Below are 15,409 nucleotides of genomic sequence, written 5' to 3' on the forward strand. Positions count from 1 at the left end.
AGTACTCGGCATTTAAGTTGGCCCGTGGGTAACTAGAGTACTCATCTGTCCGAGGTGCCAAGTGCTCATTGTACGCCATTTTAATATTTTCACACAATTCTTTATTCACTATGGTTCGCTAATGGTATTATTAGTGATTATATTTTATTTTGTAAAATGTATTTAAATTTTTGCTCTTTTTGACATCAAACTTTGACAATCTAAAATGTTTATTTAATAAAAAATACAAATTAATATTTATTTTACTTTCTTCTTTAAGTGCAATAGATAATTCTTTTTTTCTTTTTATATTTCCAAATTACTATTTGTTGTCAGTTTTTGTTATTTTTATCTATTTTTCTAACATTAGCGACCATTGTCGGACAAGATTGAAGTCATTACAAATCCATATGCATCTGTTCAGACGTCTTGTCTATGTATAGCTCTATTTATTTATATATTTAGTCATTCACAGCCACGAATTATATATAAGGTGCAAATGTTTTAACAAAGTTAATTTGCCAAACTATTTTTTTCTCGTAGACCAATTTCACTGATTTTAGTATATAAGTTACTACATTTCTTATTCAACTTATGATGTATAAATGAACATAAATATACATACATCTTGTTTTATGTATGTGTAATCTGTTCTATACATTTTTTTATATTTAATTCAGTATTAATTGTAACTTTTTAATTAACAAATGAACTTTCTCGAAACATATGCATCATTTTAATGTCTAGTTATTGAAATTAATTTGCTGTAAATATCACTATGTAACACAAGGATAATATAGAAATTATTTACTGAGAGCAATTTGTAAAAAATAAGTATTGAATTTTATACAAAGTAGATAGATTTTGTTAATTCTTACCATCGATTTCCATTGTCGTAATACTCGTATAAAACAATTTATCTAGATAAAAACCTAAGATAACATGTTTTTAGGGATGTTCCGGAAATGGAAACGCTTGGTTAGTATAAGTGTGCGTCGCGAAAGCGGCGTGTTATTTAAACTTGTGATGTTACTCGTTATTTAAGCACATGCATTTTGTATTTAAAATTCAATAGACCATTGACGGAATGCGTTCTAAATTGTAAACAAAGCTAACAGGTAATTTTATTCGATTTAAAATGTAAATGTATTATTGAAATTCAATTTTGTTTTCTGATATCTGCAAAAGGTTTTTGGTCCTACATCCGACACTATTTGTAATTGCTAAATCCTTTTTGTTGTGACGAACGCATTTCGTGAATGTAATTTTCGCAAACGACTGTAATAAACATTTTTTTACTAAAAACCTTCATGATCTTTCAATTTATTTTGATTCTATGTCAAAGAAATTAAATGCACAACCGTAAACAATAGCATGATTAGTAATAAATGAAATCGATTAATTTTAATCGAGACAATCGATTTGAAACGAATTCGTAAATACTGTTTTTATCGATTAGAATATCAAACAGTGACACGCAGCTGATATTCCTATTAAGTGTTATTAAACCAAAATAAAAAACTCAAAGACTACAACAAAAGCTTTATTCCTTTGAAATACTTTTGCCTTCTTTAATTTAATTACATGACAGCTAATTTTCTTTTTATCCTCTATTTCTTCTTCGGTGGTGGTTTCTTCTTGACCTCCTTGAAAGGTCCGAGCTTCTGTCTGACAAGGAGTCCCCTCCACCAGGCTTGCACCACCACTGCTGCGTTGAACATTTTCTCGCGGTACTGGCGCGCCTTTTCCCGCTCCTCTTTGAAGTTCACCCAGTCCTTCATCAGCTTGTCGTGTTTCTCCAACTGGAAGGAGATGGCTATGTAAAGACTGCTCGATGGGCCATTTAGACAAAGAGAAGGAATAACCGATGCGTAAGATTTTATCAAAATGCACATTATTATTGATAAAAAAACAATTGATATTGGTTGACATTTAATAAAAAAAAACATACCGTGTCTTCGAGTTTCTGTCTGTTCTCTAGCGTGGTTTCATAATCGGACCTCTTGATCTGGATCTTCAGGTCTATGCCCTCCATGTCCGTATCGTACTTGTTCATCCAACTCTCCACCTTCTCTAAAGTTTCCTATATTGGAAACACACTCTTTTGTAAAGGTAAAAGATATTTCTGATTTCTACAGCACAATTACAGGATCGACTCTCAAAGAATATAATCACAACATAGTGTACCAATGTTTCGGGAGTACAACAAATTTCAAGATTTTCGCTTATGCGAAATGCTTTTTATGCTAACTTCATACAATGTAGAACACCAAGCCAGTAGCAAGTGCAATATTCATATAATAGCTGTCATTGCTTACATTGATGATAATATTGTTAAGAAGCTCGAACTCCGTGTGCACACGCTGTTCATGGTCCAGTCGTTGCTTGTGCGTCTCTATCTCGGAGGCAGGCGGGCGCTCGCGATCCGCGATGCTCTGCTCATGCTGCTCCGTCCGCGCCCGCTGCCAGTTCACGATATACCGGGTCTGGATCTCCGCATTCAGTGCTGCATCCTAAAAAAATGTACACAAAAGGCAAAGGAACATCGAGTCGAAGGATCAAACTTTTTGATTCATAATCCCCTGCCCTTTAATACTTACTTCTACTTGAGTTTTGAGTTTGTCAATCACCACGTCTGTGTCGTAGGTTACGGTCTTTACATGCACGCGCTGTTGACGAATCTGTCTATTCAAGTCTCGACGAGTTCTAGAAGAGGACCAAATATAGATGTATTTTGTAACTGAACGTGATTGCTGAAATATTGAAGACTTGGGTCAGTAAGTTTATAACTAACGCTCTATTCCTAGCTTCATCTTCTAGCAGCGTCAGGTAATATTCCTCACGCTCCACCATGCGGGCAGAGTGCTCAACCAGGGACTTGAAGTCGCGCTCCAGCGACAGGTCTGCATATGTTGACGTTAAGACGTCTAAAAGAAAGTTTCTGTAAAATGGATTTTTAGGTTAAAGCCAGGTTTAAAGATGTAAGAAAGCTATTATACATAGTAAAGTACAAATATAAATTAATTTAACCTGTCCGCTTCAAGCTTGTCCAGTTTGTACTCTTCACGGCCCAGATCATTGGGATTGATCTTCCCTAAAGGATCGATGTTCTGCGCCGGAGGAACAGAAAACTTTATTGCTAACAGATCGCCCATATCCGCCATCGCTTTTGCCACACGCAAGGCGTTATTGCACTGTGCTAAGTGAGTAAGAAATTATTAACGTCCTCCAAGAAAGCAAAAGAATAAGTGACGAGAAATTTTTAAGCAATAAATCCGATTATTAATGTTTCTCACCAAGGATACGCATTGTTGTAATTGAATCTTCTAAAATAGTTGCAAACAAACAAGCAGTTGTAAACGGCAGCCTAAAAAAGTTTAAAATGTACATACTTGAGTAGGAAAATTAAAAATCCCAGTTGTGCTCATGTGAGAATTTTGTTTAGACTTACTCGTCCGCATTTTTATTAAAATTCCCTTCGCCTTCACTATCCTAAAAGTTAAGAAAATATCAGTAATATTGTTTATGTAAAAGTGTTGTGAGATTTCAATTATCCAAGATTGACCTCTTCTATTTTATTTGTTCTTGATTGACTAAGTACATTTGATTTGATTTTTACAACATTAATTACATCCCAATCCTCCATGTCGTTACTTGAACCCCTTCTATTATAAGGGTTCATATTAAAATAAAATCATATGATTTAACTGAATTAGTACTAAAATTCTTAATTAAAATAATAAAATTGACAAATAATCAAAAATCTTGTCACTTGTATAGGTTTCAAAGTTGAAACACGTCAACTTAAAAGCTTTATTTTTTAAAAAAAAGTAGTCACACGAAAATCGAGTACAATTGTGTAACGATAACAGTTCTTCATGTATCGATTTATTGCAATCGGTTCTCCACATCACTACCTCCACCCTCACTATTCGTAAACGTCAATTACGTCACGTGACTTTTTTGCCCAATCAAAGATCAGTTTTGATTTGGTTTAAAAAACTAACTTCATGAAGGTAACATCGAGTTACATTTTAGGCTTTGTTTACCAGTTTTATTATGCCTGAAAAAGAAAAGGTGAGTTTGGAAATTTAGTGCACCATAAAAATCAAACAGGAAGTATATTACAGTTAATGATAGTGCAAAATCGGTGGAAACACAAGTGTTCGGCATTTGAGATACGCTACTCGTAAACTAGTATTATGGCATGCCATGTCAGTTCGGTTATGGTATGTGTTTCTGCATAATTTACGCGTGTAATATCGTCGTTTATTTGTGAATCGCGCCAAATATTAGTGGTGTGAAAGTTTTAGTGAGAACTATTTTTCACAGGAGGCGATGAAGACTAAAATTGATAAAAACAAAAACGGAGACACTGAAACTGAGGTGAGTTGTTTATAATCGTAATTTATTCAGTTTTAGTCTTTCCAACATATCATTTAGGAACTATGCTATTTTTTAAAATACAAATAGTTCCGTACAAAAATTGCTGTCATTTACATAAACATAGTCTTTTATGTAACTGTAAAAAAATTAAGTATCTATAAATTATGCTACTTTTGATGGTTAAGGTTCTTTTTTTTATTTTAGATAGTTTTTATGTAAGTGTACGACTTCTACAAGTAACAATTATATGTCACTATGCAATCATCATTTAAATTACATTTTATTACATAAATTGCAAATTTTTCCTAATTATATTTTTCAGTAGTTCTTGCTTACTAGTGTTACTAATTAGTATTCAGAATATTACTTATCTATATTGTAATTTTAAATTTTTAATCATATATCTTGAATGGTTTTTATTATCTGTTGTTTTATTTATTCGTCACTATTTACTATGTGTTTATGTATTATTGAAAACATAAAAAAATGAAAAATCAAACTGCAACAAACAATGAAATATATCACAACAATAATTACATAATCATACTGTCCATTCAGGGTATCGTATGTACTCTCTTATTTCATTTCAATATTGGGATTCATTACAATTGAATTTTTAAAACAGGTTACATTGTTGAATTGAGTGCTTAAGTGATGTACAAAAGTAGTGCCCAAAGACATAGGTGACTGCCAAGTTTCACATGAAGGTGTTGAGGATATAGCCAAATGGAATAGATTAATTAGGAAACCCTAAACCACCATGATATACAAGCTAGGCAAAGAGAGAGAGAGTGCTTATGTAATGCTAATAGTACAGCTTCAAAAAATCCAGTTTTAAGTTCCCTTGAACCTATTTAATTACGAGAAGAAGTGCATAAACTTTATGTAATGAATATTTTTAGTAAAAGATTTCTTTCATTACAAATTATGGTTGAATTTTATCCAATGGGAATGGAGTTATTGAATTCAATTGTTAAAAGTTTATAGATTGTTTACAACAATATAATTCTTTCTCTAAATGTTATCAGCATGTCTAATCAAGTGAAAAATAATATAATACAAAGTCAAGTAAGTGATGTAACTAATTAATATTATGGTAGACTTATGAAATTGTTCTAGAAAGTTCAAAAAATTATGTTCAAGTTATAATTATCAATAGTAAGCATTTTGTTATAATGTATCAGTGAAGTGCCTAAGTCTTGGGTTTCATTTTATCAATAGTTAAGTGAAATGATTACTAAAAGAGTATTTTTACTTTTACTTTTTCTTCTAGCTCTACAGCCCTTTGTGGGCCTTGGCTTGGTTCAGCAACTTTTTCCACCCCGGTCTATCTATGGCCATGGACTTCCAATCTATGCCCACTTTTTTTGCGTCCTTATTTACGCCGTCTATCCATCGGAGCTTTGGTCTCCCTCGACTTCGATGACCTTCGGGATTACTCGCCATAACACTCTTAGGGACTCTGGCTTCGTCCATCCACTCCATGTGGCCGGCCCATCTAAGCCTGTTTAATTACTTTTACTAATAAAGGAAATTAATTCAAAGTTAATACTAATTTTTATTGAACATGATTTGGTTAGTTGCCTCATACCAAATATTTTTATGACACACCTTTATATTGACCTTCCAATGCTAATTATAGATATTGATAATGGGACTGGTTAAGGATTACGCTTTAGTTTTTAAAGTAACTCTGAGTTTTAGCATAGGTTTCTGTTCAAAATTCCAGTTTAAAATATATTATCTCTTTGTTTTGTCAAAGATAAAAATCAGGGATGAAAATATTTGGACTCAGAAACCTACGGTAAGTTAGTTACATTAATAGTTTATTATACTTTTTTTTAATGGTAAACTATAGATTGTGCAAGTTGTTATTAATTAAAAAAAAATTTATTTGAAATTTATATTATTTTCATTAAAGTGCATACAGCAGCGAATTAATTGGTAACGGTGCGCATATTTGATTTGATTGTTTTGCTGCAAGCGTTGACACAAATCCGCACCGCGTAATTGCAGACGATGCGTAGTTAACGCGAATTATATTGCACAATCGATAGCATTGATGTAAACAGGAATATTGAACCTTATTCCCTTGTTATAAAGAGTATAAGCTATCACCGATGTGTCAATAGTGTAAGTTTACTGTAAACATTGTTTTGGCACTCGTATAACGTATCATACAAAACAGTGTTTGCGAAGCGACGCGTGCGTACGAACGCAACGTACGGTTTAATATTAGAATATTTACTAAGTATTCGTAAATATCAATATTCGTTTCGTTATTACTGGAATATTCATATTAGTGTTGTGTATAGGTATTTCCTTAATGTTCGCATAAAGTAAGAATAAATATTTTAGCGATACGATTCTGGGAAGTGGGAGTTTTGTATTACATTCCTCTATAATTATAGAATTATTATGATTACTTTGTAAAATACATTTTAATATGTAATAACTTTGTAAATATTTTGTAAAAATATTTAGTTAAATGTTTACTTTAAAGTTATCAAGTATTTTGTCGTAAGTGAATACTGTTATCTTGAGTTATAAAATATCATTTATAGTGGGTTTCTTAGACATAAATCCCAGATTAAAACATATTGATATCTCTGTTTTGTCAAAGTTTTTTGAAAGATAATGACAGAGAGGGATGACATGTTTTGTAAAGATTTTGGTTTCCGAAACCTATGGGTACAACATTCTTATTAATCAGTTCTTTACTTCAAAGTTTATTATTTTAATTCTAAATATGGGATCGTGTTTTTTTAGCCGGTCTTTAGATTTACGCGTTCCAAATGAAGTAAGAAAAAAACGTGTAACGTGTGTAAACGTACTTTAAAGGAGGGACCGCGTTGCATTCACTTTTTGCAAAGCACACAATTTGCAATTGACTCATTGGAACACGTGAAGGTATTTTTGAATAGTAGGGCATATCTTAACCCGACTTAAAGACAGCGTAAATTACTTTTAACAGGTTCTCTACTAATATTTTGCCTTTCAAAATCTTTTTTCTTATGAAAACGGTAATTTTTCCGTTCTATAGATATTGGAATGTGAAAATCATTACTATGTGAGGAACGTTACGTAACTTTCTGCGTTTGTGTTTAAAAATAAATTAATAAACGCCAAGCCCAGTGTCATTACTTATATTTTTAATTTACCATTGGATCATTAAAATTTATATTGGAGGATAATCGTTCAATAAATAAGAAACATATTTTCAAGACAATTAATTTATTGTAATAAATAATGCGTTTTGTGTCGTATTAAACAATCTTTGAAATATAAAACGAGGTAATAAAAGTTTCAGAGCCATATTCCTCTTTAGTCCAAGTTCAACAAATGTGTCCAACAATCTGACTACGTAATGGTATCTTCTCGATCAATGACCTCTATCATATAATCTATTTATTATTGGTTTCTGAGACTAAAATCATATTTAAAAGATGTCTGATTTTAGAGATTGTTGTGGTGGCCTTTGGCTTGGAAGAAATCTGAAAATACATATTATAGTATGTTTCTCATTTAGTTTATGAAATTGTGTTAAAAAGTAGTATATATATTACTGTTATTAAATAGTATCAGTTGTCCGTGACTTTGGCCGGAAAGAAAAAAAATCAGCCTATGTCATCCAGGGATAGTGCAGCTTTCCAACAGTGAAAGAATTTTCCAAATCGGTTCAGTAGTTTCAATGGAAACAAAGGAACAAACAATAAAATCTTTCTTTTTTATAATATTAGTAAGGATAAGCGTATTGCATACGCAAACCAACCCGCACTGGGCCAGCGTGGTTGACTATGGCCTAGTCACCCCTAACATAGGGTAGGCTCTGAGACTTGGGCCGCGGATGAGAGCGAAATTGTACCCGTGGCCCCGTCGCGATGCGTTGGAGAAACAGAGAGGTTTAGTGGGTATGCCTCCGTTATGGAGGAGAATCCCACATAACTACCGCGTCCCCCCCGGGGCGCGGAGTATGCATAAAGCATTTGTCTCTGTAAAAAAAAGAGCTCTGATCCCCTCAATGGGAATGTATAGTGAGCTGATAATGATATACGCATACCTTTTAATAATGCTTAAGTAAAACAAGTTGTAGTATGTGTAACTAAGCACTAATAGTACTTTTATGAGGTTCGGAAACACATCCAATTAGCAGGCGAGCGCAAATTGAGACACTCCTCGTTTTGCACACCTTTGTTATTTCAATATCATTTATTTTATTTTCCGAGAACTCTACGGACGAATAAGCGTGGACGAAGAATTATATGAAAGCCTTTCGTTTGGCTATACTAATTGCTAATATATAGTAATGAAGAAATCAAATTAGTCATTAACTCATAGGACTCTTCCAAATTTTACGGGTTTGGGTAAACTACTGCATTTTATTTCTTTACTAGTGTACCCCCGTGAGACCACCTGGACAGCTTTGGTAATCACAGGTCTAAAGATTTATAACCATACTAACTTACGACCGCGAATCTGTTTGCGTGGAGTTAATAAAAGACTTTGTGCTACATCTATACCAAATTTCAGCGATATCTATGCTGCCATTCTGGACATACCTTCCAAGGAACATATGGATGAATGGCCATCAAAACTTTCGTATTTATAATATTAGTAAGAAGTAAGATGAGATACATCTTTTTAAATTTTACGTGGAAAGTTAGCAGTCTGCGAGCCTACGGTCGCTTTAGCGGTAAAGTCAACGGTATTGTGGCACCTCGTACATAAATTGCGAAAACAATCCACAAATGACGACTTCATTCCGATAAAAATGTACATTTGGAATTAAAACCACAAATCCACAATGTACTGCCATAAAATTCTAGATGCACTCCTTTTCTAACATCTTGTAAGACAAAATTATTATTGTCTCTTATTTAATGGAATTTTATTCACCAGTCTGACATATTTGCATGTGAATCGTGTTAAAATGTACAAAATAATATAGCTAAAAACAGTATTATCGTTGGTACGATTGGCACAACGATCGAATTAATCAATCCATAGAATCAATAAAAAAACTATCCCTTTTGAATTAAGAGTTAACTAAAAATATATGGAAAATAGCATGGCAATCCACAACCGCACGGTTTGCGCGAAACTTCCTGCCTCGCACAGCAGCGTTGTGGAATGGTCTGTCCTCGGCAGTATTTCCAAACCGCTACGATTTAGGGTCCTTCAAGAAGCGAGCTTATCACTATCTCAAAGGCCGACAACGCATCTGCGGTTCCTCTGGTATTGCTGATGTCCATGGGCATCGTTGAACACCTCGGTGTTCCCGCGGCTCGTTTTCCCGCTGTTGTTTTAATTTTGTAAGTCTACTATGAAACAAGGTCAATTGAAACAAGAAAACATTTTACGAATGTTGATTGTTATAATTTGGGATGAAGGTTGAATGAGGGTTGTCCCCGTGGTTACTTAATGATCAATTATTCAATTGTGCACATGATAAATACGCAAGGGTTGCCTTGTACCCACGCTTTGTGCGCTTATTGAAAAAATATTTTTAATTTCAAAACTATACGGGTTATATATAAACGCAATCAAGGCAGTATCAACCAAGTTATGGGTACTAGACAATGGATGATAGTACTTTTAAGTGCGCGAAAGAAATTTATTTCTCCAAACGTTCAATATGGTTCAGACGATCCTTAACGGATCTAGGAGCATTAATTTTTAAATTAATTGTTGGAGAAACACTTTAACGACACCAAATTCTTGAAACTCCACTACGCTGATACTTTTATTAAAACATTTTAACGTATTCAGTATGACAATATGCAAGTGTTTCGAGAGTGGAAACTCACAGAAAGTCAGATGTCGTGTATTAGCTACTAGAGATATCTGCCACGTTCTTAAATAATTAGATGCGTTTTATTTAAATAACCTTATTAGTGGTAAAATATGTAATTACCTTGCAAGAGGCCTCAGAGTTTCGTAATGATGCGGTTTTCGCATTTGCCTTGAGTTTCTATTTGCGATAACGTAGCACCGACTTGTTTTAGGCAGATACCTCGTTGAATCGCGCTGCATACATTTGTGAGTTTTAAAGTGGATTATTTCTTTCGAAACATCTATAAAACTATTATGTCTCAGTATTTCTAGAACGAATAAAAGCCAAGACAATAAGTTTTTGTACAAATTTTTCGGCAGTGGGGACACATGAAAACATACAGTGGAGGTTGTGGGTGGTAAAATCCGGATCCGGTTATCGAAAACTGGTAATTCGTGCAATTTTTCCGATGCCAGCCCATTTAAACCTTTCTTTTACTTTTTTTCGCACTGACAAAGTCGCAGGCGACCGCTAGTATTACTTAAAAATATACCCTTATTGTACATATATAGGAATTTTGTGGGAAATAATGAAATTAAAAGCTAATTGTCTAATATTATGATATAATTATAGTTGTTATATTGTGTCAATAGATGGCGTTCCGTGTTTCTAGATCGCGATATCGACTTACGCGTTATATGTATCGACCTGACACAAAGATTTTATTAAATTTTACTCGCACCACTATAAACCTTGTGACTTCTCCATTCAACTCCAGTGAGAAGGAGACCTTTTTGAGATTGCTTTACATGATCCTTCGAGCCGGATAATATAATGCTCAAACCGTACCTGCTTGTAATCAGTTTATATGACATATTTAAGTAATTTGTATTGTCCATAATACTATAATTGTTGAATGTTTTAATCCACATTATATCTAGAATATACAAATATAAAAGTGAAGCTGTGATCCTTGGCTACGATCTCTGGAGATTAACCTTAATTTACATCTTAATTGATAAAGATCACACAATGCCTTTGTTCGTAATGATAAGAGGTCTTTTGCATCTCGTCCTCGATCTTCTCTTTGGACGTAATGCCTTTATTGTTATCCTTGACTTTTGTTTTTAAGAGTAGAGTTTACTTTGTGTACTGAAGCCTTCGCACAACATTGTCATGTATCTGTTCATATCGAAACGCTTTTAAAACGCGGCGCTTTTTTAACGCGACGTTTTTTTATTGCGACAAGAGTGATTTTGAACTGTTTATATCTGTGTTTTAACGCGGCGTAAAAAGCGCAACTTTTTGTTCAGTAATATAGTTTTATAGTTATTGCGTATCTTTTTTCTTTGTTTTAAGAATACTACGGCTTTTTATTCATCCCTAGAATAAATTGATATTCCGGCAAATTAAGTAGGCGTTTTCATCTAACATTACTCATTATTAGCTTTATGGGTATTATAGTATTTATGCATTTTTTATAAATAAAAGCTTAATCCAATTAAACTTGCAATTTGAAAGTAGCCAATAACTGTGAAGTCAACCAACCTGCACTGGGCCAGCGTGGTTGACTATGGCTTAGTCACCTCTAACTTAGGGTAGGATCCGAGCCCCTCAGTGGGGAAGTGTAGTGAGCTGACGATGATGAAGAAATAATTTTGTGAATGTAGTAAAGTTTTGGTTTTTACTTTCACTTTGTGGGTCAACATTTTCTATGTTAACTTGTTAGTGTGGACACACCTTAATAATTAATGCACAAGACCGTTATCGGAGAAAGTGTAACTCTTGATATATAATAAAAAAAATCTATCTGATTATAATTCATAGTATTCGAAAAGTATCAATCGAAAAATGTCTAATGGCAGATTAAAATTCACTAAACTTGAATAGTTCGTGGAAAAACTTTGGCATTTAACTATAGTAAACTTAATATTAAGTAGGAGAACATCTGTCCTTTCTTTTTAGTTTTCTGACTTTCTGATTATAAAGTTTTTGAACTGAGTTATTTTTATTATATGTGATATCACGCACAGGCTTTCTTTGAGCTGGTCGTTGATACGAACAGAGTACGATGTTAAAAAGTTAGTTTAACCTATTCAGAAAATAACAAGGCTTTGAGTTATCATCGTAGTGTTAAGACATTTTAACATTAAATTCAATTGTGAAAATCTTCTAATGAATGTCTATTTCAAATTATTTACTTTATCAATACCGATACGCACCGAGTCTTTTAATTCTCTAGATTAGATAAAAGGATTTACACCTTTGTCATAAATACGTATACATAGGAATAAGATTTAAAAAATACTGTCCTAACTCTATTCGTTCGATTTTATTCTTCATTTAGACAGCAAAGAGCCCTGAGTAATATTTGTTAATTTGAAATGATTATTTACTTGTACTATTTACAAGCTGTTCTAAAATAAATGAGATTGCAAGCGAACGCCAGCGCCCCCGCACCCAGTACCCCGCTCAACACAAACAATGCGGTCTGAAATAAACCAACACTGAAATACACCGCGCCAGTATCGAAAATAGACGACATAAATAAAACAGAAAGTAAGGCGTAAGAGAAGTGTTTTTACTCCAGTACTAATGATTGTTAATTACTATTGTCAGGAAGAAAATCCGGCACTGTGCCGGTATGCTAGCGCAACACTAGCCTTACTAAAATGTCGGAGTTTATGTCCCCTTACTAATCATTATGACACTTGATTTGGTAACGAAAGCGCGCCATTCGCGCGTTTAAAACTATAGATGAATATTACTGCATCACATAGTCGTTCGAGTTCTTAGCGGTTCCTCAGTGAGGATTTCTTCTACTAAGCGGCATACCTCTGTTCACTTTGTTATTACTCTTTTGCCCCTTCGTCGCATTTAGATGTCAAATTACGGATGTCTATCAGTGACGATATTTAATGAGTTGTTTGAAAGTTTGGCACAAACAAACCTTTGACTAGACGGCGTCACTCACCACGCCTACATTTTACTTGACATATCGGTGATATTATTTCTTTATCTGATTTAAGATACTAGCTTTGTCCGTGGGAATTTTTGTGATAGTATTTATAACGCGAGAAGATAGTAAAACAGTAAAAAGACTGGATAAAATCGTTTTAAAATTTGTTACAACTAAATTGTCAAGGAAATAAAATCGGTGTTCTAGTAACGTAACTGGATACAATTACTTTGGTAAAAAAATTTAATGTAGTAGGCGCCAAGTACATTGCATGGTCAAATTGTTGACCCTTACAAGCCGAGGTCCTGACGCCTACGCGACCGTAGACAAGCCAAGGTTTTGGCAACGTCCATAGAATAATCCAGAAAATTATTATATTTTGCTTCTTGTTTCGCTATACTAGCTAGCTATAGCTTTTGCTTTGAACGTTGTATCCGAGTGTTAATAACATACGAGTCATTTAAAAAAAAACAAATAATTTAACACTAGACTAGCCATTGCCCTTTTTGTTCTAATACACGCAATCTTATCTTTCTACATTCCTTTTACGAGTGTATTATATGGCCATTATTGTCGTATCTATTGTGGCGTTGTTTCATAAGTTTGCTTTTCAACCGTTTATTGTCTTAACATTTACTGCAAATACAAGATGTGTTTTGTACATATTTATCACAGTTCGCATTTACATCGCCAATTATTACCTTTTTGATCGACCTTCAGTCAGCTATATTGTCAAGTTGTGTTTTACTACAACAATACAGCTTTTATTCCACTGGTCTGGTGTTCGACTCCAACTCTACACAAAAGTTCAAGATCGGTGGCTACTAACAATCACACAAATATACCATGAATAATTCGACATAAGAATTTCTACTGGTGTTAGTCGCTTTAGATATTTTATATATCGCTGGGTCAATCGTCTTTATGTCACGCCATAAAGCTTTAGTACTCGTATTGACATCGGCTGCGGAAGGTCAACTTTGCTGCATACCATATCGATCGACTCGTTAATAACCCATGACGATATCTGCGCCCCGTATTCGCAAGTTCCCTATTATTTGTTCATACCGCCTGTAAAATATAGACATTCCTATTTTGTCTTTTGTTTATAAAAAAATATCTTATATTATTTTAAATATAATAAGTGTTACATTTCATGAGTCTGTCATACTCAGAGTCATGCTTAATTAAATTGGCACTCACTGCCCCACTTAACGTTATATTCACGAATAACTAGACATAATGTTCCGATTATAGTAAAAAGCTGCCGCCCGTGACTCCGTCTGCACGGAATAAGAAAAACCTTAATTAGTACCCTATGTATTCTTCCAGACTATGTCTCACATATATGCCAAGTTTCAGCGCCTGTAAAATATAGACATTCCTATTTTGTCTTTTATACTCAGTCAAAGAGCCAAGAATGTTTAGACAAGTCTACTTATTTTTTTTTAGGTTAGGTTATAAACCAATTTTTGATTTTATCTCCATTCTTATAATTATTTATCTCCCTTCAATAATAACGTAGAAATATTTATGTGCATTCTCGTTCTTTGTTTATATATTAATTAGTCTAATTAGTTCAGAAATATTTATTATATGTAATTTAATCAATGTAAACTAAAAACTGTTCTGTTCCTGTTCTAACTCAAGCCTCGCAGCGTTTTTGCCACATTCCGGTTCGAATGGCGTCGTACATTAGTGAATGTATGTCAACTAGTCTAATGAGACATACCACTTTGTGTTGAAAAGCAAACATTCCTAACTTTTTAATTATGTGGCCAATAGGATTTGTTTGATGTCCTCTCTAAATGTTGTTGTGTTTACACGTCGAGCTTACGGGGTACACAATTTCTCGTAATTGATGTTCGTCTCGCGACCATCAAGGCCATTTGCGTTTATGAATGGTAGGTACCGTAACGCGAATGCGCCGGTTACAGTCGGCTATCTTACCTTCTCGTGCTGATGTAACACGTGATAATACTCTAATATGTGATACTACCTGTCGCCCGCGACTCCGTTCGCGCGGAATTAAAAAAAAACTATTGGTCGCAGCGTAATGTTATAAATGGATTATACAAATAAATAATTTTTCAAATCAGACCAGTAATTCCTGAGATTAGCGTGTTTAAACAAACAAACAAACGAACTCTTCCGCTTTATAATATTCGTATAGATAACGTGTTACTCTAATAACATTTTCATATTGCACAGTTATTGTTATATGCAGAGGTGATAATCATTTGTTTCTTATTATTGTTTGTCATATTCTTTGATAGCGTAGATTGCTAACGTTTTTTTTCGCAAGGGATGCT

At 33.9% G+C, this 15,409-nt stretch overlaps 2 protein-coding genes across 6 annotated transcripts in view; one reads left to right on the forward strand and one right to left on the reverse strand.

Annotated features, from left to right (window-relative positions):
- Positions 1-1,505: 1,505 nt before the first annotated feature.
- Positions 1,506-3,730, reverse strand: LOC106120037 (IQ domain-containing protein G). Of its 2 annotated transcripts, XM_013315215.1 has the most exons (9): positions 3,545-3,730; positions 3,431-3,471; positions 3,276-3,346; positions 3,010-3,178; positions 2,774-2,920; positions 2,580-2,685; positions 2,298-2,492; positions 1,931-2,062; positions 1,506-1,781 (listed from the first exon to the last, which is right to left on the reverse strand). In XM_013315215.1, exons 1-9 carry the CDS (start codon positions 3,659-3,661, stop codon positions 1,590-1,592), a joined length of 1,170 nt encoding a protein of 389 aa, XP_013170669.1. In that variant the 5' UTR covers positions 3,662-3,730; the 3' UTR covers positions 1,506-1,589. The 2 variants fall into 2 exon arrangements, with proteins under 2 accessions (XP_013170669.1, XP_013170670.1); XM_013315216.1 differs by lacking the exons at positions 3,276-3,346; positions 3,431-3,471; positions 3,545-3,730 and adding an exon at positions 3,372-3,422 and having other exon boundaries at positions 3,010-3,173.
- Positions 3,731-3,966: 236 nt separating this feature from the next.
- Positions 3,967-15,409, forward strand: part of LOC106120195 (serine/threonine-protein phosphatase regulatory subunit widerborst) — a 36,799-nt gene continuing 25,356 nt past the window's right edge. Inside the window, exons 1-2 of one of the 4 annotated variants that reach the window (XM_013315454.1) lie at positions 3,967-4,056; positions 4,312-4,365. In XM_013315454.1, coding sequence (XP_013170908.1) covers positions 4,039-4,056; positions 4,312-4,365 — 72 coding nt within the window. In that variant the 5' untranslated portion in view covers positions 3,967-4,038. The other 3 variants (XM_013315453.1, XM_013315456.1, XM_013315452.1) reach the window with 3 other exon arrangements.

Source organism: Papilio xuthus, unplaced genomic scaffold (assembly GCF_000836235.2).
Source record: "Papilio xuthus unplaced genomic scaffold, Pxut_1.1 DF826961.1, whole genome shotgun sequence".
NCBI lineage: Eukaryota > Metazoa > Arthropoda > Insecta > Lepidoptera > Papilionidae > Papilio > Papilio xuthus.

Excerpts from the sequence above, each read along its gene's own strand:
- LOC106120037 (XM_013315215.1), bottom strand. The coding sequence starts at position 3,661 with ATGAACCCTTATAATAGAAGGGGTTCAAGTAACGACATGGAGGATTGG. Across the intron at positions 3,347-3,430 it reads TTTAATAAAAATGCGGACGA|GCTGCCGTTTACAACTGCTT; the intron begins GTAAGTCTAAAC and ends AAACTTTTTTAG. Across the intron at positions 1,782-1,930 it reads GACAGAAACTCGAAGACACG|TTGGAGAAACACGACAAGCT; the intron begins GTATGTTTTTTT and ends ATCTCCTTCCAG.